We start from the raw sequence: 27879 nt of genomic DNA on the forward strand, positions 1-27879 counted from the left end.
TTAATTTTCATTATAAATTATAACTTCCATATAATAATTTAATCGCTCCTTTCAAACTGGTGCCTACTGCGTTTGATCACATGTAAGTACTGTGCTACAGCTCAAACTAATAGCCGTAAAATTTTGCACAGAAAATTCTCTGCGTTGTATAAGACATCTATTCATACACAAATTAAATTTGCATATAAAACTACAATGAATTCGCATAGAAGAAAGCAAGCCTTCGAAACAGGATCATACTAATCCCGTTTCGCGAAATCCAACTCACATTTATATATCAAACTAACATCAAAAATAAACATTTAATTCACTGTATCCCTGTCAACTAGCCGGTTTTGGTAAATAAATTCAACCTAATATAACTTGCTGACAACATTTCCCTGTGGATCTGCTATTACGATTTCGCGATCATCGACAATTGTAATTTGCTGTTTCTTGTACTGGATGGGGTCGATTTTCCTCTGCTCTGCCACACCCTCTCTCACCCTGGCTAGCCATTTAGGAGGAGGAGGTAGGCTGGCTTGCTCCGCGAAGAAGTTCACAATCTGAAACATAGCAGTGATCTTATTGCCAGTACTGTTGCTACAGTTTTTGATCTAATGCACTTCGACGATGCTGCAGTTCTTTCTTAAAGTGCAGATTGAAGGACTTTTATCCAGTCTAAGTGAAGCAGATCATAAACCTTTACAGTTACTATCAGCAAATTTCAATTCTTTCATTTACAACAGTCGATCTTTGCAATCAATGCGCGATTGATTTTCCATTAAACAGTTTATTTGAAATCATTTTTGTCAACGTTGATATAAATTGCATCATGACTATGTAACCAATTTTTATTCATTGTCCAATTATTTATTTCAATTTGGATTCTGGGGCCTGAATCCTTCTCTACCTGGTGTATTATGACCGTATATATTTAAAATTTTTACAACCTTATCTCAAATGCAAGGTTACAGCCACTTCTTAGTACACTACAACAGAATATTATCGATGTAAGAAGAATTACTCCCGATGTAAGAATTATTTGTTGCCACGTGAAATAATTTTTTCACGGGGTTGAGGGAGGTGGGTAGATTAGTGATTAACTTACATCCGTTTCTTCGTCAAATGACAGGTGAAAGAAATGCTTCCTCCTCATCTGGGTAGTCCTCTCTTCAATTTCCTTTTCAGCAACTTTCTCCAAATTGAGCGGCAACTTCAGCTGCTTCGTGACAATTGCCCAGCAAAATGCACTCTGATAGTAAAACAGGGTGAAAGGGCAAATTCGCTGATTTAGCCCAATGAAAAAGAGGGAGGGGATTTTTGAATGCACTGTGAACTTGTACAGAGGGCCCAGATATCCTTCGCCGATTTCAATCTGAGACGATTCACGGTCCAAGAAGGGCATGTCGTACGTAAAACCCGTGCACAGAATAACTGCATCAATATGCTCCGTAATCGCGGTTCCATTGTTCAAGACGAACGCCCCATCCTCATATTTGTTAACAATTGGTACCTCGGACACAGATGGATACCGTTGAAAGTAGTCTGTTTTGGTGTGACTTGTGACGAGCACCTTCTTGCAGTAAGGCACCAGCTCACAACAGATGTCAATGCCCGACAGGCCCTTGCCCACTACCATCACAGTTTTACCTGATCAAAATAATTTCAGGTTGAATGACTGATTGGTGTAAAATGTGAGAAATGGACGGTCACTCGAGAATTGGACGGTCATGAATGCCGAGATTTAAAAATTTTTAAGTTTTCATAACGGTGCATCAGTTTGCTCAGTTGTTTTAAGTGATTCATTTTGGAATAGCACAATTTGGCAGCAAGAAACATTTTTTTTCCGCATAATTATTGCAAGTTAAGTTTTATATAGTCACCTAAAAGAGGAACTCATACTCATTGGAATAGTTACTAAACGTAAGTATAGCAGTGCCTCAAAAATTTGTATAGTGTAATGCCAAACTGGTGCAATATAGGTTGTTGAAATATCCGACCAACCAAAAAATTTCAAGAATAAATCAAATAGAACAAAAGACCCATTTAGGTAGATCAACTAATTTTAGGATTGAATTATCTCCAATACCGAGTACTAGAAAACAATTGATCACACACAAAATTTTGTTTCTCATGAAACAGAAAACCTCAAAATGATTCTCAGTAAATTACGTAAAGCTTGCATAAACGAATCAAAAGTTTTACGAAAAAAAATTCTGAAAATTTTACGATGTGAAAACGGACAGGCCTCAAACAAATGAAGGCAAAAATAGCCTGTCTAGTATATTCAAAGAAAAATCAACAGCAATTCAAATTCAACGCAAATCTCTTGATGAATTCATACCGTACGTTCAATACGGAAAATGTTCAAAGATAAAACTATGAACTTAGACTAAGTGTTCAAATATACGAATACATTAAAAAATATATTGGCAATCACAGAAACGATTCGAACAAGCAAAAACAAAAGAACCAAAAGGGAGTCCCGAAGCATACGAAATATTGAAAGCTTAATTCACAAAACAACGTTTTTTTACATCCAAAAAGATTAAGTTTTTTTCGAAACCAAGAAATTGAACGCCTTCAGCAAAATTTGCAAGCATTGTAGATCATGCTACTTTAGATCGGAAATGTTGACACTCATTTGTTGTGAGAAGTGAGCATAAAGTTCCAGAGTTTCATAGAGACGATATGAAAAACATAGCCAGCAAAATCCCGTCAAATAGCCGCCGTTTCACCCGCTTGACCAACAGCGGGATTGAAACAGAAAAAAAAATTTAAAAAATGATAGAATTTGTTTCTAGATGTCAAACAGAGTTGTAATTTGGCGTGCAGTTGCCGTTAGATTCCAAAGTTATACTTAATTCAGCTTCTAAACTAAAGACTATTCAGTTTAGAAGCTGAGGACAAGGCAAATACGTAGCACAGAATTGCCTAATGACCTGTCAAATAACACTCGCTTAGCACCATCAAACTGATAAAATCAATCAAGTCCATGACCCTATGAGCGCAAAAATGAGCAAAAACCAAAAAAAAAATGTCTTTAAGATGTAACGTTTTAAGAATTACAGCAACGTTTTATGAAAATATTGACTCTATGCATCCTTGCAAAGACCACACAAAACAATAACTTTGAGTCAGACAACGCAAGAGAGGATAAAAAGTTTAAAAAAATAGTCAAAAATCGGGGACAGTGGCGGCAAAGTAAAAAGGCCGCATAACTCAAGCCGCCTGAATCCTTAACCAAAGCATACCATAAAACTTCAGAAGCAGCTTTTAACAATTCTAATAGCTGAAAAAAAGGACAATATACCTACAAATGAAGGCAAGGATTACATTCACTTCAACATTCCCGAAATAAACGGTATCACAGTCAATGAAAACATTGGCTAAGAGTTAGCAAATAAATTGGCCAAAATAACGCCACACAGAAAGCCAATGAGAACTGTTGTTTTTGAGACTAACCAATACGACCCAAGAAAAACAATAAAAACATGCAAGTATACCGAATCAATTTCTATTATTGAGATTGTTAGCAAACTATGAAACGTGTTATTAATGAGACTACAATCAAATCGCTACTACTTTTCGGAGATAGTGCAAAAGTGACAAAAAGCATTAGCTACGAGCTGAAAAAATTATTTCGATTAACTAAATCCTCATTAGCAGCCGATGAGCCCTATAATTAATAAGATTAAGTGAAAGCAATAAACTTAAACTGCAGCGATTAACTCAATTAAATTAGTCATTCTTAGCAACTGATGAGACCGACCCATCACAAAAGAGACTAAGAGATAAGACAAGAAGCAAAATAAAAGAAGAACAAAAAACTGAGAAACTCGATGATAACTCATTGTTTCAAAGTTAAACAAAAACTTATTTTCGAACTAAAATAATAAATTTAATTCCGAATAGCAAATTATGAGACCTGTCCCTAATGAGATTATATGATAAGAAAGCAAAAACATAACCGCTAAATGTCGGAATTGCTCTCGAACGACTAGTGGGAGCTCTAATCAATTGCAGCCTGCATCAGTCGGGGGGGGGGCTAAACGGGACTAAGAAGTTCAATAGTGGGCTTCAAATAACCACATTAGAGGTTAACATATACCATTATTAAGATTTAAAGTAAAAAAATGGCACCAGTTTCGGCGCACTTTTCAGTTGACATTTAGTATTAAATTGCCGCCAATTGATTTCAGCTGCCTGAAATTTTGATTGAGAAAGAATTTCAGATCAGGCGAAACGCAAAAAGTCAAGGGCGTAAAAGTCACTTGAAAAGTCAAAGTTGTCAAGCGAAAATTTTGCATAAAAAAAGACACACGTTTACAATAATTGCTATGAACTTCGTTCAAGAGCAATTAAAAAAAAACAAAAACTCGCAAAACACAAATATTCAATAAAATTTTTGAGAAAAAATATTTTGAAAGACAACCACTATGTTTCAACTCGAACCATTAGTTAGGTTCATTCATACCTCTTTAGCAACCAATGACACGTGTCTTTAATGATACTAAGTGACAGACAATGAAATAAAAGAAAGAAACAGCAGAGTGCCAAAGCCAAAAAAACGTTAGATGCCCGTTGGCTGATCATCAACACATGTGTATCATTTCGATAGCACTCAAGAGAAAAACAATGAAAACAGAAGCCAGATTGATCACGTGAAAAATTTCATCTCAAAAACCAAAACTATGTTCAAACATCAAATTCTTACTCCATTTTAAATGAAGTTTGAAAGAAAACCACGCTTCAAACATACTCGGTTTATCGCTACTTTTACTACTTCAGCTTGCCTGAAATCACTACACTAATTTGAATTTTCATATATGTGAGAAATTCAAAAACGTGAACAGATCTTTAAAAAGACAGCCCACCATTACAATCCAAATACTATAAAAAAGGAAAATGGCTAATGCCTACATAACATCCGTTGAAAGGCTGAGGGCGGCTAGCAAACCGCATTTTATTGATAATTATCAGTCAAAAAAGTAACTTAAGCAAATGTATGAAAAAACTTTTTAAATGAGTCAGATACTATTTGAAATATGAATAATTGTACTGGCGAGCTTTGCCCCCATGAAGTAATCTGACTAATTAATTAAGGAGATGATCACCTTGCGGGAGGTATAGATTGGAGTTCTTTAATTGCATCTCTTAAAAAATACGATGACCACCATTTTTGCTCAATTGTATTTAGATCATGCAAAACGTTAATAATCGAAATAACCATGATGAAAAATTTCGTCTCCTCGCCGATGGGTTTTTAAAAGTTTGAAAACACTCAACTTATTAACGATTTGGCTGGAAATCGATAAGTTGCGGGACAATTATAGCCATTATTTTGCTTCTATTTTACTACTTAATAAACTGAAAAATGGTCGAAATAGCTTTTCGGTTGTAATGCTGATTTTGCAATTTTAGAAAGTTTTGAAACTTAAAAAGGAACTGCATTTTCATACCAAGCTACCAGAGAATTTCTCAGAGAATTCTTCCATTAAGCAAAAACTGGTCCCCGTGCATTGTTTTTTTTTTCAGCAGTTTGAAGTCATATTTGAGTTCAAATGCTCGACGCTCTGAATGATAGCAATGACACAAGTCAAGAGTTAAAAAGTTGGTCGAATTCAAATTGTTCAGACGCAAACTCAATCAGAGGAACAAACATAACCAAGGAACGTCGGGAGAGTTGCTCTCGAACGACTAGTGCAAGCTCAAATCTATTGCAGCTTGCTTCCACCGGGGGAGGGGCAGGGTAACCAACTTCGATAAAAGGGAAACAAATGACGTCGTTAGAGGTTATCATATGCCACCACAACCATTAAAATTCGTCGCAATTTTCATTTGATTTTTGATAGTGCACTGCCGCCACGTGAGTTTAGCTCCTGGCACTTGTGAATGGGAGAGAAATTTAGATCATGCAAAAAGAAGAAGTCACTAAAAAATGCCAAATGGTCAAGCGAAAATTTTTGCATTAATAGCCGGTAAAATACCAGAAACAACGAAGAGTCGTGCAATATAAACAACATAACATTATTAAAAAAAAAGAAATATCAAAGAAAAGAAATGACGAAGAAACTAAAAGCCTAATGAAACTATTGACATTTTGAAAAGACAGAAGGGTAGGTGGGGGAGGTAAACGGTGGGGTAGACGGTGGTAGGTAGAGGGGTGGACATAGCAGGACATGTCCTGAAATACAATCCAAAAAATTGAATGAAAAACTCCAACTACTGTATCTGCTCAGCAGATTGATTGAACAATGCCAGCCAAAAATGCAAACAGTCAAATGTTTAAATTTAAAATAATCACACAAAGTTAAAAAATATATCATTGCTACAACTCTTGAACCTTTTACCCTGAAGGCTAAATTTGATCCATTTAACTAAACAAATTAAACCACGAACAAGCCTTGAAAGGGATTTACTGGCCACTGAAGGTAAAAACTCGAGAAATATGACAAATACTTGAAAATTTTCTTTCTAAATTTTGCAAATGCAATAATACTAAATTCTGTCTGTTGAATATGACCAGTAGCCTATCTGCAAGACCTACAAAAAGTTTTGTTCGCACTTAAAGATGCATAAACTCGGAGCATAATTTTTCAGAAAATTTGAAAAAAAAATCCAATTTTTTTCATAAAACTGCAAAAATTTATGTTACTAAAATTTTGAAAACCATTTCTGCTATGCGCTATGCTGTAACCTATTATCAAAACATAGTTGAGGTTCCTTGGCCCATGCGGCCGGAAAACTCAAAAAATGACATTCTTATAAATCTGAACAATTGCAAATTTTATTGAAATGTTTCTAAAATTCGGAATATTAATATTGTCAAAACCGTTTCATTGTCTCCAGAAACTATTCAGTAACAAAATTTAAAGCCTAAAAAGTTTCAATGGCCCATAAAGAGGGATAAACTCGAAAATAACCATTTTCAGAAAAATTCAAAAAAAATTCGAAGTTTATCAAAAAAAAATAGCAAAAATTCGTGATCTCTAAATTTTAAAAACCGTTCCATTGCACCAAGTTCCCTGGCCACAGGGATTGGAAAAACTCAAAAACTCGCGAAATTTTTCAAAAGTCTTCATATTGAAGACTCGTATTCTAAAGTTCCAATGAAATTCTGGTTTCCGAAACATTAATATTATACACACATTGTAAAAATATTTGATTAACTAGACTTAAACTAGACTTAATTCGAGCCTTCCTTGACTTTTAGGGACATTTCCACTAGATGTTTAATGCGCCGCTGAGACTGTGGAAAACAAACAACGGTGATAAAAATAAATCCGCTAAGACTACCCCTGACTTCTTGGACCATGAAAACTTCAAGGCCTTTATCAGAAATCATGACCTTGTGGTTCAAAATTCTGAGGTCAATATTCCAATAATTATATTTGCTTTCACTGTTTATGATTTTGTTAATTATCAAAATCGTCTTCAATTCGACTCAGTTTAAGTACACTTTTAGCTTTGAACTTGAGATAATTTATAGACTTAGATAACACAAGGCGCGTGAACAAACAGAAGTTCAGCTCTGTTATCTAATACAAAATGGAGCATTTAAAAGCTAATATAAACAACTGCTTGCAAGACTTTCATTCGCTATAAATATAAGATCGGTTAAGAAATGATTCTACAGCAGTTGCTCTTCCCTATTGCACACCCTACCACACTTGTGAAAAACTGCATTCCTCAACGCAGTAATAGTTCTGAAAGTAATGACAAGTTATGTGGATTTGAGTTAATAGTAGCCCCGCATTTAATGAATGTAAACTTTATTCCCTTCAGGCAACAAAAAATAACATCACAAGCACCAATCACTCATAAGAGGAGAAAACGAGCATCGTCATTCTATTAACAGTTAGAGAGGGAACGAGGGAAAATGACCACAAATGACAATTAGCGTTGATAAATGACACAGAAAATTGCAGGAAACTATTTCAAATTCTTCAATTCGCCAATTAATTAAATGAAAATCTAATACAAAATTAAATTTGGAGGATATCCCCTTTTTTCGTGTGTTGCACCTTTTATCAAAACTTTGGTCTTACACTAAAAATTATAAGCCAATTTTTCTGGAGTGATTTGAAGAACATCACCCTGTATATCTTCGAGCCGGACGATATGCTATGAAAAATAGAATTGGTTGCAGGAGAAATTGAAAAATTACGCAGTAGGCAAGAAAAAACACTGAATAAAATTGACTCTTTCAAAACTATTTGTCAACTCACTGCTCATCAAATAACTGAAGAAAAAATTGAAAAAGGAAAAAAGGTAAACTTTCAGGTTTGTTTTTGAAAGAATAATCAAAAATTTTAGTCCTGTGGGGATTCAAGCAATTTCAACGATTTTCAATAGTTCCGCTGCTACCACTTTTATTTGTCTGCACAACAGATATTGATCAGTCAAAATTGAGCCGAACTGGCTTGAAATTGATAACCCCAGAGGGTTGAAACAATGAATTTCAAAATCTCAAACAACCGACCTGTATAATCAGCTGGATCGTCGAACCACCTGCTATGTATCACTTGACCTGGAAAATTCTCCAAGCCAGGGAACTCCATAGATCTGGGGTAGGTGAAATGTCCGGAACACACAAACACGTAGTCATAAACCTCATCTCTGTACTCAATTTGCTGTTTCGAGTAATCAATAGAAGAGACGTTCCATGTTTCATCTTCACTGTTTCTGGTGACATTTGTTACTTTGCGGTTCAGTTTGACGTAGTTCTGGAGATCGTATGCGTAGCAGTAGTCCATTAAGTACTTGGCTACTTGTGTGTGATGAACAAATGACTGTGCATTCTCCCATTTGTAATCAGGGTACTGCATGATACAAGTGGGTAGATTGGTCACAAGATTCTAGAATATAGAAAGGAGAATTTACGTGATCAAACTAGCGATAGCATTCCTTTATGCCTACCTATGCTGATATTATAGTTAACCACTATTTCGAAGCAGTTATTCAAACGCTTTAGTTCTAAAATATCCAAAAATTACTAGTTTTTGGCAATTAATCAACATGAAAGAACCAGAAATTTTTAAAAGCAAATTACGATCAAAACTCCCTTTTGATTGACTATTGGTTAGGCGGTAGTAGCAACAGGACGCTTTTCTGTAACAATTTTTTCCGTACAGAAAAGGCAATTGAGCGGACTTCGTGTAATTCTGTACTATTACAGCAAGCCGAGCATTAAATTTCATTTATGCAAAAATTCGATTTTCATATACACGAAAAACGAAACCCTTTCCTTTATGTTCCCGCTTCTTTGTTAACAGCCTTTATTAAATAAGAGTCCCTTATTGTGACGTCATATGGTTGTGACGTCATATGGTCGTAAGAAAAATCGCGACGACGAAATTAAAAAAAAAACATAGCTGGCAGATTGCCAGAAAATAGCCGAAAATAGTCTTTTCCAGAAAATAGTCTTTTCCTTGAAGGCTGATATGTTATATTTTGATTAAAAATCAGTATAAATTTTTGCTGCCTCTATTAGCTGCTCCCAAATAACCTTCAATTAGAGTGACACACGCCTATTTGACCTTATCTCTTTGAATTAAAGTAAAAATGAGTCAATTTCAAAGTGAGGAAGTCATTTTTGAGAGTGAGGTAAGTCAAGTGTGACCGAAAATTTAATCACGCGAATAAAAAAAACACTCGCTCCATTAAGAGCGAAAAATGACGTCACACACGCACTTCAGTTGAAATTGCATGAACGAATGAACAAAAAGCAGATTTGAAGTGGTTGTGACGTCATATGGTCCTAACAAAAATCGCGACGACGAAATAAAAAACATAGCAGGACAAGTCCTGACGTACAATTCAAATAATGTTCATCGACTAAACAGAAAACTAGACCTAGAACAGACTATGAATGGATTGGGAAAACTATTTAGAAAAAAAACCGATCCAAAAAATCGAAAAAACAGTAAAAATCAAAGTGAAATTGCTGCATGTGAACAAATAACCACTAGAGAGAAAGCGAATTTTTGTTCAAGCACCGTTTTCTCACTCTACTTTAAATTTAGAGCGAAAAAATTTCACGCCGCAAAACAACTCGCTTTTTCGCTCCACTTCCTGTTTCGGCGAGACCAAAATCACTACTCCAATTTGACTTCAAAAATCATGAAAATGTGTGAACAGATCTTAAAAAAGACAGCGCCCCAATACAATTCAAATTCTTTGAATTGTAAAAAACCAAGAGAAGGCCAATAATAGCCCCAGCTATCGCTGTGCGGATATTAAAAACCAAGAGAAGGCCAATAATAGCCCCAGCTATCGCTGTGCGGCTATTAAAAACAAATATAGCCGGCAGATTGCCAGAATATTACCGCAATAGCTTCGTAGATCAGCAGTCTCCAAAAGAAAGTAAAGACAGTCCAAAAAGAAATTTTTTTCTTTTCATTAAGAACTAAGATGTAAAATTTAGATTAAGAACCTGTAGAACTTATTGCTGCTCCTATTAGCTGCTCTTAAATAACCTTCAATTAGATTGATATAGACTCACTTGGCCTTATCTCTGAATTAAAGTGAAGAAAATTCAATTTCAGAGAGGAAGTCATCTTTGAGAGAGGTAAGTCATGTGTGATCAAAAACTTAATCAAGCGAATGAACAGAAAACTCGCACCAAGAAGACTGAAAATGACGTCACGCACGCAATTCAGTTGAAATTGCATAAACAAAAATCATATCTGAAGTGATTGTGACGTCACATGGTCGTAACAAAAATCTTGACGACGGAATAAAAAAAGAAGGCCAATAATAGCCTCAGCTATCGCTTCGCGGCCATTAATAGCTGAAACCAAGAATCTGAAAAACTGCGAAAACAGTACACACGGGTGGGGGGGTACAGCGCGCTGGGCAACAGGTGGAACGATGAGCACGGGTTGTGATTGGGGCTGATGTGAAGGACGGGTGAAGTTGAATCGCATCAATAGAGACAGCAAGTCGAAAGGCTCTATGACAGTTGCTCCGTCAATTAGTGTCCTCCGCATAAAAAACGGCATAAAAAGACCACAAGACAAATATATTTGCTACAAAATTTGTTGAGAGCAAATAAAAAACCGCCGGCAAACAGTCAGAAGTAACCGCGTTGACACGCTTGAAACACATCGGGTTTGAAATAGAAAAGGAAAGCAGAGCTGGCATATAGCAAGAAAATAGCCACAATAGCTTCGCAGATCTGCGGTCTCGAAACTCAGTAAAAACAGACCGAAAAAGAAATTACTTCTTTTCATTAAATGTTGAGAGTACAATACTTAAATAATTTGACTAAGAATCTGTTTAACTTATTGCTGCTTATACTAGCTGCTCTTAAATAAAATTCAATTAGAGTGGCACACACTATCTCCTTTAGAGTTGACTTTATCTCCTTGAATTGAATTTTTATAAGTCATTACGAAAGTGAGGTCATTTTTGAGAGAGAGGTTAAGTCAAGTCTGACTAAAAAATCACGCGAAAGAACAAAAAATTCTCGCTCCACTAAGAGTAAAAAATGACTTCACGCACACAATTCAGTCAAAATTGCACGAACGGATTAACAAGTAGATTTGAAATGATTGTGACGTGATGTGGTCGTAACAACAATCCTGACGAAATAAAAACCAAGAGAAGGCTAAAAATAACACCAGTAATCAATTTGTGGGTATTAAAAAGAAGAGAAAAAGATGTTGACTGAATTTTTCAATATAAGTCGAGAAAAGTGTTTTAGTTTGGAGTTTAAATCAGATTGTACAGATATACTATACTTAATTCAGCTTCTAAACTGACGTCCATTAAGCTTAATACTAATGTCTGATAGCAACCGCTCTAATGAACTCTGATAACCTAATGCATAAAGAAATAATGACCGAACTTTATCGGTTTATCCTATTTTTGATTTTGCTTTTTTGAGCCTGACCAAATTCATTACATTGCGTGATTCAATGTGTCAAAGGATTTAAAATCTATTCAGTCAGTAGTCACGCGCGACAATTTTTACTGCAAAACAAAAACCTTGATCCAAATAATCAGCGAAATAAAAAACATAGCAGGAAAAATCCTGAAATACAATCCAGAGAATCAAATGAAAAACGTAGAACTCCTTTATCTGACAAGCAGATAATTGAACAATGCTAGCCGAAAAAACAAACAATCTTAAAAGTTGAGAAAAAAAATAAACAAACTAAACACAATATAATCGTTGCAAAAGAATTGGATACTTTTGCATGAAGGCCAAATTTTATCTAATTAAACATAATCACTAACCCACGCACAAGCCTTGAAAAGGTTGTATTGGTTACTAAAAATAGAACATAGCGGGCAGATTGCCGGAAAATAGCCGCGATGGGCGCTTGTGGCCTTACAAGGAATTGAAACAAATAAAGAAATAAGATACACAGATTGACCTCTATTCCATTTATAGATCTCTAGACTTTCGGGTTAGATTCGAACTCATTTTTATGAGACACATAGCTCTATAAGCAAAAAAAACCCTAAGCGCTTTTTCATAATTATAATTCGATATCAAAAACTCAAGACTCTAATACTCAAAAATTAGGGCTTATACATTTGGCACTACTTAGATACAAAATATTGATCTTCAACTAGTAAAGGTTCATAAAAATTAAAGTTCGTTAGGTGAGTTCAGAAGTGATTTGTTTGAAAGAGTAAGTCACTGAATCAACCTAAAAGCAGAGCAAATGAAGTAACGCGCACAAATTTTAACTGCAAAGCAGTAGAAGTCGCTAAAATGGGAAAAATTAATGGTCGCAAGAATCATCGATGGAGACGACTAATTGAAAAAAACCACGATGTCACCAATAATAGCCGCTATCGCTTCGCGGCTTTTAAAAAATCGAGATATGACAAAAACATCAAATTGAAAATTGCCAAAATTTTTTTGAAACTTTCTAAGTTTGGCAAAATTAATATGTTCAAAACCAATTTTTGTATCTCGAATCAGTCCAGCAACCCATCTCCAAGACCTAAAAAAGTTTTATTGGCCCTTAGAGATCAGAAAATGAAAAACACTTTCAAAAAATTTGAAAACAATCGCAATTTTTATAAATGTTGCCAAAATTTTAGAAATTAACATCTTTAGAACCATTCAATTGTCTCCAGGAACTATTCAGTAACCCTATTTCAAGCCTAAAAAATTTTCACTGCGCATAAGATCGATAAAATTTGACTGCGGATAAATAATAATTTCTTTCAAAAAATACATTTTTATCAAAAATTGCGAAGAAATCCCGATAATAAAATGTTTAAACCAATTGCCAGTAGAAACTATGCAATAACCTTTTATCAAATCCATGAGGCACCCGAACCCTCGGCCTGGAAAAAAAGGAATATTTTCAAACCCAAAAAAACTGAAAATCATTTTGCGTGTTTATGTTAGCAGCACCAAAACAAACAGCTCACCAGAGAGTGAAAACTAATAAAAAGTAATTGTCTTGATAAAAAAAGACCATTATCAACTTGGATAAACGTCCATTTAAGACTGATCATGCATAAAAAATCGAAAAATGACCAAAAAACGAGAAAAATTGCACAATTATGGGCTCGAAAACTGAAAATGACCTTCTCGCCTTGAAGGGAAACGTTCCCAGGAGCTGCACCACTTTAAGCACTTGATGACGGACTAATAAAGCCAGCTGTGGGCCTCTAATTAAACTTATTGCCAACAGTGAGTTACCTGTTTATTCCACTCTGAAAGATCAAAAGTCATAGAAAAATGTGTGAAAACATCTTAAAAAAGAGACAGAGCACCAATACAATCCAATTCTTGGATTGTAATAGAAGTCAGAAATCTGACCAAGAAATCAAAGAATGTTCATTGCCTGAAAAACTAGACCTACAGGGACAAAACTGGATTGGTGAAAAACCACACAGAAAAAAAAACAAAACAAAACCAACCGACTAACGTCGGGCTAATTGCTCTCAAAGTACTAGCAAGCGGTGGGCTGCCGTTGGGCTCAGGGGAGGGGGGTTGGGGGAGGGTTACAGAGGGGGTCAAAAATCGCAAAAAAAGACCACAGGACTAATATAATTGCTACAAATTTAGTTTGAGAGTAACTAATGAAAAAAAATGAATATCAAAGCTCAAAGTTAAATTACCTGTTGTGAAAAACTTTTGCGCCCCAATACCAATTGCATTTTCGCTCAAATAAATGTTCCGGCGTGAACAAAATCACTTCTCCAATTGGACCTCAAATCATGAAAATGTGTGAACAGATCTTAAAAAAGACACCGCCCCAATACAATTCAAACTCTGAATTGTAAAAAAGGATAGCGCCTAAATAATAGCAGTTGACAGGTTGAGGGCGGCCACCAAACAGCGAAAATGGAATCTTAATGGCTTAAAATGGCCAAAAGCCGCCAAACGCAGAATTTATTGTCAACATGAGTGCCTGAAACCATTTGGCAAAAAAGTTAGAGCTCATATTTCAAAAATGCCTTGAAAATGCGTCTCATTAAAATCTTAATGAAAATTTAATCAACTTTTGTTGCGAAAATAACAGTCGCATATAACTTTGCAATTAAATTATTCGTTAGCGCCCGATGAATACTACAAAATTCCGAAACAGCCGCATTATTCTGCTTTGTTATTACACTATCTCTTCCATCACGCTTTTCTCGCCACTGTTGATGCAACTGCTGTATTCGCAATGTGACATTCTAAAAATTATTTGATGACACTCTCTGAAGTCATTCCATCAACTATGATATGAATCATTTGCTATAAGTGACTGCAACCAGCATCACTATTTTAAATCAATATTCATTTGGATGCCGCATGTTTCCTTCATTTGCAATTGAATCAACCCAATTTGTTGATCTCAAGTCGTAGACAACTCTCACAAAAGTGTTAACTTTCACAGTTCGTTTGATGACAAGAAAAGAGTAAAGGCCTGAACAAACGCGCATTGCTTTTCCACGTAACCTAATTTTTTTGAATGAATTCAGAGCTGATTAAGAATTGACAAAAAAAAACAGCTTACAGATTGTCATAAAATAGCTGCGCTAGCTCTGTAGATCTGCGCTCTCGAAAAGACTATTAAAAAAACAGCCCAAAAAGATATGTTGCTTTTTATTAATTGCCGAAATGCAATATTTTTAAGAATCTGTATAACTTGATGCTGCTTCTATTGACTCCTCTCAGATAACCTTCAATTATGATGACACACGCTCAGTTGACCTAATCTCCTTTAGTGAAGGAAGTTCTTACGATTGAGGCAATTTAAAAGTGTCAAATGAACAGAAAAAAAAGCTCAACTAACAAAGAACGTCCCATAAAAGTCACCTGTGGAAAGTCAATCACCTGCCAAAATCCTATTTTAATCTCCTACACTTACTTTCTCAAAGTAAAGCGACTGGGTGACACGACAGCGAATTCCTAGCTGAGATAAAAACCCAACTCAGTTGATTAGTAGCTAAAACAACGGTGCTACTCCTTTTCACGAGATTTATTTAACCCCTAAAATTTATTACCGTATACATTCACCCCGCAGTCATTTAACCAAGCAAATTATTCTCCCCGAAACAATGGCGAAATCTGTCATCTATTTCGGCGTCCAAATGACCAATTAGCAAAGTTAAAGTTCAAAGGACTTAAATAACTCGAAATTACCGACCTTCAAGAGTGGGGCTTGAACAGCTTGTTTTGTTTGCAATCGAAGCATAATGACAAGACAGCTTTTTTAGCTTAATACCTTGGAACAAAAAAGAACAGTGGACAAATCTGAGCTCCTTTAAGCTGCACGTTAACATAAAAAGTTCAAAAAATATCTTACTCTAGAAGACAGAAAAATAGGTACTCTCCAAATGAAACAATCCAAGCTCAATTATAAAACCCACGTTTGGAGCGTGCATAAATGAGCATATCTTAAAAAACGCATATCAGTTTTGTACCTGTATAACTTAATCCAGTTCAGAACCCTTCTTTTCAAGCTCTCATTTTGTCCGTGCGAAGCATTCAAAAAAATCAGCTTTTGCACGCCCACATGTTTTAGTAAATTAGCAAAAGCTTTCAAATTCCGAGGTGGGATCCACTGAACATGAGATCCCATAATGCTATCCTTCAACAGCATTATATATTCTTGCAATGCCCTTTGACTGCCTCTTTGATTTCAGGATTTTTTATGGGCGAATGTTAGATTCACACCAGTCATTTTACCCGATTATCTCTAATGAGACTATTTAGAATTGATTGAGACTTAATATCCTCAATTACAGGAAGCTTAAAATGGTGGTGTTAGGGGTTAAATTATTGCTTGGTTATATGATATAGGCGTTAAAAAATAAGGATTAAAATATAGGGTAAAAGAATAGGAGTGAAAAAGCAGGACACCGCAACAACAACAAATTTAGATTCTACACTAAAGTAGCTTTAGATTTTAGCTAGTGTACGCTAATCATACAAATCCGACTAACGTCGGGCGAATTGCTCTTCGACGACCAGCGAGCGGTTGGCTGTTTTAGTGAGGATGGATTTAGCTTAATTGAAGGAGCGTGAGGTGGGTGCATCGGAGTTAGGGGGTGCATTGGGGGAGCGCGACGGTGGGTTCTTTCGCTGCATGGGGCCCTTACGGCCCGAACGATGTGCCGGTGTGTGGATTAGGGGGGGGGGGGGGGTGAATGAGGGGGGCTGACGAGGGTGTGGGGGTCAGCTTCTGAGAACCGCCCTTCACCTCATAAGTATAAGTCTCGATAACAGTTTCTTTGAATCGCATACTTGGAGACTAGTGAGCTGAAGGGCTCTAAGAGCACTTAATGCCCTCTGGGCGCTACCTGTTTATCCCGTTTTTGAGGACGAAAAGTCAAATGGCCAGACAAAAAATCGGTCAAGAGAAAAATCGCATTAAAAAAGACCAACAGGACTAATATAATTGCTACAAACTTCATTTGAGAGCAATTAAAAATTAATTCATTATTGTCGAGGGCATAATGTCAAGAAGGTGTTTCAATAAATGGTCTTTGAAAACTTACTATAGACAAAATATAGAATAAAAATCAAGAAATTAAGCAGGAGGAAGTTGCAAGAGGATACAAAGTACGTTCGAGCGAAATAAATTACATCGGTTACATGAGAATACCGCGTAAAAGAAGCAAAAACTAAACTTAGATAGAAAAAAGTTAGAAAGTATTAATTTTCGGCAACTGAATGAAAAAAAAACATCAAAACCCATTTACCTTGTACATGCTAGATGTGGGGTCCTCTTTGGTATCGGCAGCATTTTTGGGTTCGTATTGGCACCACTGTCCCCCGTAGTAGTTGGAGCTCTCGAAGCACACCACCTCTCCATTTTTCAAGATGTCCTCTGGAATCAGTCGCAACACGGATAGTCCCGCGGCTCCCGCCCCTACCACTGCCACTCTCATACTTAATCACTTCTCTGCTAACAAAAACTATTAATTATTTAACTTACCGACCCTTCAAGAGACAGAAGTTAACGAAGTGCACCTCAGCTTTAAAGCTTGACAATTATTACACGTTATTAAAGACTTTATTAGAGATAAGAAGTGGCTTATCTACTCTTAATCGTTGTCAGGGACAAAATACCCGATTTCAATATACCCAATGAGACAAAATATACCCAATACTTTTTATCCTACTGTTGAAACTACCAGAAGAATTATTTAGCATAATACTTATCTATTGCATCATTGACCATGCCTCGCGGTCCATGGCCATGCCTCCGCGGCCCGTGAGACTCGATAAGAAACTATCACAACCAAACATTGGAAAAAAATATTAGCTTAATTATGAGAAAACATGCTTGTACTACCCAGTATTATAATTTGTATCCGATTATTGGACGAAAAGATCGAAGGGAACAAATTGGGTATAATGGCATCTGATCAAGGATTATTAACAGTTTAGCTTCTTTTTATCAACCACGATAGGATAAAACAAGATTTTCTTAATTTAATACTGAATTCCATATTTTGCACCCAGAAGATTAAAAATTAAAGCGGAAAACAATCTTATTGTTATTATTAAATGAAAGAATATGTTGTCGTGTCCGTAAGAGATCGTTTACCCATCTGGACGCCTAAATTTGATTGCTTGGTCTAAAATACTTCCGAATTATGAGGACAGTAAATTTAAAATTTCATGAGCAATGGCAATTTTAAGCTTTGTTTTTAATTGCCAAGTCAAAACTCCAGGCCATTCAGATGCTTGTATATTCAATACTCGATATCCTAGTTAATTTAAAACCGAAAGACTGGTTCTAGATACTTTTGTTATTCGCTCTCGCTATACGCTGGTTGATCCACGCGAAATAATTGTCGTTTCTTCCCTTCCAAAATTCAGCAAGTTGTTTGTACCGTTTTTCGATGTCAAACTTAAGGCAATAATGCATCTTTCTTAAGCAAACAGGACATAGAAAAATCGATCTTCGGTCTGCTTCTTTCAAATGGTTTGAACCGTTCATCAGGCAGTCAAAATAAATGCAATGTTTAAGCCCGAACATGTGACAGAATTCGTGACACATGACTTTGCAAATTCTCTCCAAAAATTTGGCACTACTGTGATCCGTGCTGTTCTCCAAGTTGTTCGGAAGTTTGGGAAACTCTTCAAAATAGCGAGCCATGGAGAAAATGCCCACTCGAGAGGCTGAGTTGGCGAGGCCAAACACGAAATTCCAGTCTTCACGGGGATAAATATCCGAGAGAGTTACGCCAATCACCGCAAAGGACTTTTGGTGTGTCCTACTCAAGAGTACGATGTTTAAGAAAGCATCAGATAATAAATTGTTCTAGAAATAACCCAAAAATTTGTTCATTACAAGCATCTACCGGTCCCAATTTTTGTTTACGTTCAAATAAAATGGCTCCAACTTACAAGACGATACGAAACTAGCATTAAAAGTGACTTAATTTACCCCCAAAAACTCGGTACCATCAGATGCCGTAATTTCTGTTACCAAATTGAGTTGCCTTGGGAATTTTTTATTTTGCCAAAAGAAAATTATTGTAAAGGGCCCCACCAGCAAAAAGAGCATGTCTCTTCTGTAAGGCGTCAAAATACAACAAAAAACGAACACGTACCAAAGTGGTCAATTGCCCCCAAGCGCTATGAAAAAGTTGAACGCTTGTAATTTTGTCAAACTACATTAATATTTACTAACAACAAAGGACAAGCACAAAACGATAAACAATATTTTTAGCTAACTTAAGTTAGGAAAAGCTAACTTACTTTTAGATTTTAAACGTGTTGAACTCCGTTCGCACCTGCTAATACTCGGCCGACTGAACTTAAGAATAAGTTATATAATTAGTTACAGAAATAGCTAATAACCAATCACTTATCTCGAGTGGTCAAAGTGATCTTCAAAGAAGCACTACTGATTGACAAAATATATGATCTAAAGTGAAACAGATGAGCTAAATTGCCAATCCCATTTCGAATCACGCGGTCAACATCTTTAATCTGTGATAACACAACTGAAAAGTTCAGTACAGATCTTCTCGTCTCCGGAAGCTGTTTGAACAAGATAAATTTCAGGTTTTATCCTTCAAACCGCACTCATTCTCACCAAATTGTCATCAATTCTTTGATTAAAGTCCTGACCCCACTCCCTAATTTGTTCAGCGTCGACCTCAGTTCAACGCTCTAAAGCCCACCAGTTTAATCCTTAAAATCACACCAATCAACCGATAATAACACAAAAATCAAAGATAAATTCAGAAATCTTATTTATACTCCAGCTAACACAAGACAACAAAGTGGGGTCAACAAAGTGGGGTCATTGCCGACAGAAGATCTAACTGCAACCTTCAAGCAAGGTTTACAATAGGACACCAAATTAGCGGCAACGCCTTTTTTTGAACCCACAAAATGATAGCTCTCGATAAATAGACCCTTTCCTATAAAAAAAGATAATAAATGAAAATTTCTCGACGTAATTGGACTATACCTATTGCGAGTATCACAAGGACTTAAATTTATAGGCCCAAAACAATTTGTTCTTCCGAAAGACATTAAAAATTGTTGAAAACCGACAGAGAAAATATCTAATTTCAGGCTTTTTAAATATCTCCTGAGTTGCGGCAGACAGCTGCTCCCATGACTAGCAAAATGCGTTCCACATATTTGTTGATGCACCAAAAAATATATTCTCGATAAAATTCATTGAAGTAAGAGCAAAAATTTGCAGAACTCGCATTGTCTCAGAAGCCCAATTTGGTTTATCCTCGTTTGAATAGCTAAAATTTTCCTGTTAAAAAATTTTAAAATACTGATTTGATCATCTAAGAGCTTATTTGAAATTTGCAACGTATATTCCTGTTCCCACATTTTTTTGAAAAAATGTGAGAAATTTATGCCAGCCCCTATTTTCTTGTTCAGACAATTTTCGACTTTTGTTCAGGGCATCCCAGGCAAGCACATGTGGTATCAATTTGAAGCTCTCTGCGTTTGAAATTTCACTACAACGAAAAATTATAGAAATTCTGCTGATTTAGAAACAGTTTAGCCTAGATTTGGAACAGTTTAGCCTATTTTTTTAAATCAAATTTAGCTAAAATTTTGGTCAAAATTCAATCATTCACAACAACTACCCGTTTTTTCGAGGGTATCTTTGAAAAACATCGATCTTATCGTTTTGTTAATTTCTCCAAAAAGTAAAATATAACATGAAATGAAAAAATGCGTTTTCAAGAAAATTTTTCAGCCAAAATTTTTTCTTGAACTTTTAACCCAACCCTTACCTGTGTTAACCTAGCTTTTTATCCAAAAATCAGTTAATTTTAAACCTTCGTTTAAGTTGTGTTAAACGGAGAAAAACGTGAGATCTGTCTATTAATGGTTAACTGTTCAAAAAACTTTAAAAAATCAATAGATATTTTTATCGAACCTAAAAATCTATGAGAAATTTCAAGCTGTTATAAGAGCATTCACTTTTTCCACAAGCAAAATTGACTGAACACCAATCAACAATAACTCATTCTGCAATATGTACTTTTTGGAATACGCTGAGATTTGAACAAAAAATAAAGATACTTTTGCGATTTTTTATATTTTAAACAACTTATCTGCCAGTAACAATTTTTTTTATAAATGTCTTAATCATTAAAACAACAACAACTATGAGTTGTTAGAAACAGCTGTCTCTGCTATTATTAGGTTAAATTTTAAATAATTTAGCTTAATTTTGGTTGGCCTTTTTTTGGAGGACTCTTTATAATTGTTGACGATTTTGAGGTCAATTGGAGGTTAAAACTTTCTGGGGCACATCAAGTAGCAGGACGGCTAATCACACTGAGGCAGCACAGGTAACACAACAATCATTAAGTTTCAGGGCAATAACGGCTATACTTGAGACAGAAATCAGATTCCCGCGAGTCTTTGTTGACTTGCCGTACTTTGTTGCTTTTTTGCGGCTTGCCTGATTATCATTATTAAAACTAATTCGTATTCATAGAGGCACTTCAATTTGTGCTTTCAGATTGGTTTTTAGTCAAGAAAGATTATCTTTTTATCTTTATTACCTACAACGAACCATTTTCCAAAAACTGAACATTTTGCTTTTTAAATTCCGTTCTAACATGTTTCGTCACTATTTTGCTGTTTTCCTTGTTGCTGACAGATTTTTTGAGCTCCAAATTAAAGCAGTTTAAAACAATTCGAACTGAATTGTTCCATCTCTATAGAACAAATTTCACAAAAATTGACAATAAGTCAAACATACATTTCACAACTGATGAACGTTTTGTCTTACTGTACAAAACAAACAATTCAGGGGTCTGAAATGCTCTTTATTAAAATTTATCACCTTCCCTATGACCCTTCTTGTATGTAGCTTAAGGTTCTATCAGTTATAAGTTCGAGTTCAAATTTTTTTAAATCTGATGCTTATATAATAAAAATATTTGTCCTCGAAGTGTAAAAACCAAACAGCTTAAAACTATTAATACTTTCGTGTTGCGTGAACAAGATTTTTATTTGAATTCACTTTTAAATTATCTACGAAAACATTCTCAACAATCAGTGTTGTCACCAAAAAAATCATCCCCCAGGATGTGAAGAAGAAAGCTTATTCAAATTTTTTAGATTTGAAGCTCATTTAAAAAAATAATTGTCCTCGGAGTGTAAAAACCAAAGCAACAGGTTAAATCTATTAATATTTTCAAGTTGCCTCAACGATTTCTTCATTTTACTTCATAGCTATATTATCTACGAAAACATTCTTAACATTTCAGTGTTGTCGCAGAAAATCATTCCTCAAGATGTGACGAAGAAAGCTGAGCTCAATATTCAAATCTTATATTTTTTATTGTTAAATTGTCAAAAATTAGTCTGCTATGAATTTTTAATCCTTTTATATTTATAGTTTTTGTTCTTTTCAAAGCTATCAAAATTAGTATGTTTTGGAAAAAGTGGGACGCCACATCTTTTGAAAAGCCAAATCAGAAGTTTTAATTTTTGACCGCTCTTCAAGCCTCCATAGTAATTTTTGTTGTAACGGTTTTACCATGTAATGTGTGAGCGTCGTTAGGGTTAATCTGTGTATTAACACGATTTTTGATTCCTTTGGAACCACGGGTCTCAAGTAGTGTATTTAATCTTCCTTTCTCAATTGTGTCACCCTGTTTGCTTTAACGTTGACAGATTACGTCAGTCGTGAAATCAAATCACTTAGCCAAAATGGCTTTTTCTCTGTTGTTTTTCTTTGCTTCAATTGTATTCCAGGACATATCCTGCTATGTTTATCAATTCTCAAACAGAATGATTCATTTCACCTGCTTTTACCGCTTGAATGTACAACTGCCTAAATTCATTTTGACATCTACATGCTATTCAATTCCTTCGTTTACCCAAAACACTGTTTAGGGGATGTTGCAAGAAAACTTGAAAAAAATCAGAAATTTGTACCTGTAATAATGTAAGCCACCAAATCAAAATAATGATGAATTATAAAAATGTTTTCAGTTTCAAGTAAATTGCATTTCTGAAACGATAGTTACGTCTGGGAAAATTTTGAAATGAGAGTCACTGAACACGCGTGACGTAATGCCGCTGTTTCATAAACGATTTTTGGGTTCCGTTTCGATTATCTAGATAAAACATGAAAATATTATTGTTTAATTAAAACTATTTTAACTTCTAGTCACATTCACTTGTTTTTGACTAAATCGTTCTTGCTGAGAAAGATAAAGAGTACAAAACAATTTACTTGGAATCAGAAGTCATCTAATTGACATTCAAATTGTCAACACATCTTTAATTTTTCAAAGAGCTATAGACAAAGACTGATCAAGCTCAATAAAAAGTAGTCAATAATGCAACAGAATTAAATATTGAAGGGTCCGTGTTTAGTTACAACACGTTTTAGGAAGTCTTTGTGATCATATTATCTAAATTTATTGAGACTTAATATTTCGTAATCGATAGTTATTCAGATCTTTTGCTTCTTCTGAAAACTAAAATACTTTTCCATGCTGTTTCGGTTTCAAACTTCAGCTAAATAACTTTACATTTTTTCGTAACAGCGGGAAAAAACATTACTTGATTGTGAAAAAAAATTCTGGAACATCATTTTCGATATATTGCTATATATTATGCTTCCAAAAGCGAATGTGGGAAAATTCCGTGCAACAAACTGAACAAGCGAGCGAGTCTTCTTTTCTCTCTTTTAAATTAAAACAGCTATCAAAAGCTGCGAAAATCACATCCATATATTTCTATTTATATTTATTTAACATATATTTATATTTATTTAACATAAGTTATTTCAAAAAAACGATTTGTTTGAACCAAAACAACCGAAAAGAGAAAAGGCTGCTGGTTTTGTTTTTAGCCGTCTGATGCTTGTTTTGGACCTGAAATTTGCCGAGAAAAAATCATGAAAACATTGACATGTTCAAAACTGAGTAGCAGTCATTGTAGTCAGATTCTATATTGCGGATTTTGAATATGCTCTGATTTCGCACACGCTGGCTTAAAAAAATGCCGAAGAAGCTTTCCGCAACTTTTGTTTTCGGAAATGCATGAACGTTTTATAACATAGCCGACAGATTGCCGGCATAATTGCCACCACTGTTTACCATAACCCCGATTGGGATTGAAAGAACAGACAACTTTTTTAAAATGCGAATTAATTTGATTTCATTTTGTTGTTATACATGATCCTGTAACACGTTGAGGGGATGGAGTGTCTATTATCAATACCAATTAGCATTAGTGATGGTACCTTAAACTCGTAAGAACAAAGTTTAAGTAGATGGCATCTAAAATTGGGCTTTACGAGTTTATACCGTTTCTATTTTTGATTTCGTTTTTATGGCTCCTTTCATTTTAGATTTCTTGGTCGAGCAACTGCTTGAAAGCACTTCGAGCAGAATGAGTGAAGAATGAAACTAACCTAGAAAATCAAAAAGATTTCATGCAAGCTGTCGAAAAGCCGCAAAATGAGGTAAAGCGAAGCGAATTTTTGTTCAACGATGTAAAAAAAACATAGCCGGAAGAATTCCGGAAACGACTCGAAGTGAAAATCCATTTAAACGCCATCCAACTACTCATCAAACAAAACGTGCCTTCACTAATTTATGATTATCTTGAAACAAAGTCATGAAACAAAAAAGTAAAAACAATAAAATCAAATCTGTTAAAATATGATAAAAAATCCGATCAAATTTTGTTATAAACTGAGATCCCGAAAAAACTATCTCTGCCAAAAAAATTTCATCAAAACAACTAGTACTTACAAAAACCACTTATGTGAATTTTGAAAAAAAATACTTTAGGCTAAAGTTATGAAAAAAAAGCTCTTAAAAACAACTTTCACTGAAAAACTGGAAAAATTTACTACGTTTTTTAATATTTCAAAAGCATATAAATCCAAAGAAACATTCCCTTCAACCAATAGGGTATCCAGATGCTCGCAAAACAATAGGCAAGTCATAACAGGCAAAGAAACTTAGCTAAAAACAGAAAAAAAAAACGAAAAACTGCAAAAAATTAAGAAAAAATAGTTCCAATTTTCGCCATTTTTTGTCATATTTCTCAACAAAAAAATGATTCTTACCCACAAAACTGTAACCAATTGCTATCATAAAATTGCTCAGGTAGAAGGGGTTTGTTCAATACCAATTTGAGCCAGTAAAACAAAATAATCTTCAAAAAAACGCAAAAATTAGCCCGAAAATCAGCAAAATACATTAAAAACCTCTGAATTATCATAAAATTCATATGAATTTCCAGAAACCTTCAAACCACTACCAAAACCAGCCTAAAGTTAAAACAAAATCATAACCAAACCTCTTAACCAAAATGAATGAAAAAAAAAACTGCTTTAAAATTCCGCACGTGAACAAAAAAATTTCGCTCGCTTATAGAAAATTTTTTCACACATCAATTTCTCGCTCTCTCAAAAACAGCGGTATGAACAAAAACCACTCTTTTCGCTCCGCTTTTCTTTTTTTGTTCAGCACCAAAATCACTCGAACTTTTTTCACGCGTTTCATTTCCCGCTTCAAAAATCACTCCAATAAAATTGATTTAAAAAAAGGACTTCTCCAATACTCCTCTTCGAGTCGTGAAAATAGGAGCGCAATAATAGCCTGCTGAGAAGGTGAGGATGGCAATTAATAAACAATGTCCGTTATTTATAAATAACTGCATCAGTATCATCTGGCGCCTTCCATTCGCTGTCCAGTCAAATTCTTCTGAAAAAACTAATCACCTAAACTTTTCGCCATCCGCATTGCAAATTAAATTGTCGGAAGTTTTTATCCGCTCAATTACTATACGTTTCTGCAAATGGAATGGTGTGAACATTTCTTGAGCCAAAGCCACGCGTACTGCGTGACTTGTGTCAATGGCCCCACTGAGCAAAACACCTAAAAACATTACAGTATGTCAATCATTTTTGCAGCCACGAAGGTTCTAATATCGAACGAAAGACATTTCAGGAAAAACATTTATAACGTTAAGAACGATGCCTTGTCTCAATAAGTTATATATGAAACGTAAAAAAAGAGTTCAGTACTTTCTCACCCAAAAACGATACAGGACTCCGTAAATTAAGACGACTGTTGGTATCAAAACAATTGAAACTGCAAAGCATAGATCAACATTGGTTTGGCTTGCTCATGGTTTTCCGAGCACTCGTTCTTTGCATTGTCTCATTCAAATATCCTCACCTTTAATACTCATTGGAGATACAGATGAATTGTGCTTAAGAATGTGCATTTATTGTAGTATTAAGTCGCATATTGCAAAAAAAGAAAGAATAGAATTGGTTTAAGATAACTGATCACGTTCAAATCATAGCCTAGCTATTTTATTGCTGCAAAAACTTCGCCCTTATGAAACATTATCTTACAATCGAATTTGTTTTAGCAACAGAATTAATTTCCGAATCGGAGCAATTTAGGTCAAGCAAAAATTAAGTCAAGCGTGAAGAAGTCACTCAAGTGATAAAAGAATGTGGTAAAAAAGACACCGGTCAAGCGAAAATTTTGCATTAAATAAATAAATTTAGACAAATAAATTTTTAAAGACAAATAAATTTACAATAATTGCTTCAAACTTCGTTCCAAAGCAATTTAAAAGAACTTTTTGAAGGCCAACAGAAATTACATAGGCCGACTTAGATGGAACATTTGTACCGACAAGATACTATGTTTGTAATACATCTGGTTAAGCCTCATCTAAGTAATTCTTGCATCACCTTTTATTGAAGTGGAACTCACCTCCATTATCTGTGAGAAACGAGTTTACGTTTAGAGGTATTTTAGAGGCAGTTTGAAAACTTTGTTCATGTCTAATTCCACTGCAATTCCTATTCAATTAGACGACGCATGGCGTGATTTCATCTTCAAATAAACTGTGCCATGTTAAAAGATTAGAGCCACATTATTCCTCTTTACCACTCTCTCTACATTTATTGTATACTAAACGTCAGCTATCCATACACGATAATAGTGTCTCTTTTTCTCTCTTTTACTGAATTTTATTTTTGATCCTTTCCTTTTTTTGTAGTTTGCATTTTAACCTCGTACTCTTGGTCTTTTCTTGAATGCAATTCAGACAATAATCCTCGACAGTTAAATTGAAGAATATTAGTATGAGAATTTGACCTGCTATCAATCTTAGCTCTAGAATAGGCTTCAATGACTACTTCACATTGAAAAAAGGCCATCGCATATGACATCAAGTCATTTAAAATACTCTCAGGTACTCGGGGCTCCTCATTCGCGCATTGCAATGGAAAAATTTTTAGTAAAGGCTTCAAACCAATTTTTTGTTTACATTTCTCGCACCTCAGTTTGAAATCATTAAACGTTTGTCCTTCTTCCGAATGCGATGAAAGCCAATCATTAGGACCAGGAGCCTGTAACTGCTCATGCAACAATAAACAACTTTCGGTCAAGTATAGCTGATCGACTTTCGATACATCTTTCATAGTTCCGAGGAGTGCTTTTAAATTTCCTTTCACCATTAACATATCCCTGAAAACAGTCGACAGTTATAATTTTTAAACTCCGGTTAATATCACGTAGTAGTAGGCAAGGCTTCCAGAAAAGAGTGGGGGTGACTACCGTTAAGTTAACAGATTTCTCATCAAAGTTTCGCTTCCCGGTTACTGTCAACAGTAACAGAAGACTGTTCACGAGCGTGTAAAGTTCGAAAATGTTTGTTTTAAATATTGGAAGTAATTTTAATTTGACAAATTGGTTTCCTTTACATTCTGGTTGTAGTTGTAAAAAAAATATCCACACCAAATGTCGCTTATTATCTTCGACATAGAAAGGTTGTCGGCGGACAGCGTTCTCTTTATGATGTTAAACAAGGCGGAAGAGCGGTGGAAAAATTAAGTGTGGTTTGTGGTCAGAATAACAAACAGGGCATGTCATGACTAAAACTGATTTGTCAATTAAAAAGGACTTTACTTGGATAGACTTTAC

The 27879-nt window shown here is 35.1% G+C and overlaps 1 protein-coding gene across 6 annotated transcripts; it reads right to left on the minus strand.

Annotated features, from left to right (window-relative positions):
- Positions 1-160: 160 nt before the first annotated feature.
- Positions 161-27444, minus strand: LOC142336159 (uncharacterized). Of its 6 annotated transcripts, none has more exons than XM_075384764.1 (5): positions 27235-27444; positions 17155-17357; positions 8468-8843; positions 1091-1632; positions 161-545 (listed from the first exon to the last, which is right to left on the minus strand). In XM_075384764.1, exons 2-5 carry the CDS (start codon positions 17341-17343, stop codon positions 354-356), a joined length of 1299 nt encoding a protein of 432 aa, XP_075240879.1. In that variant the 5' UTR covers positions 17344-17357; positions 27235-27444; the 3' UTR covers positions 161-353. The 6 variants fall into 6 exon arrangements, with proteins under 6 accessions (XP_075240879.1, XP_075240878.1, XP_075240877.1 ...); XM_075384763.1 differs by having other exon boundaries at positions 17155-17360; XM_075384762.1 differs by lacking the exon at positions 27235-27444 and adding an exon at positions 19166-19805.
- Positions 27445-27879: the final 435 nt, after the last annotated feature.

Source organism: Convolutriloba macropyga, chromosome 3, assembly GCF_964194025.1.
Source record: "Convolutriloba macropyga chromosome 3, txConMacr16.3, whole genome shotgun sequence".
NCBI classification, from domain to species: Eukaryota; Metazoa; Xenacoelomorpha; order Acoela; family Convolutidae; genus Convolutriloba; species Convolutriloba macropyga.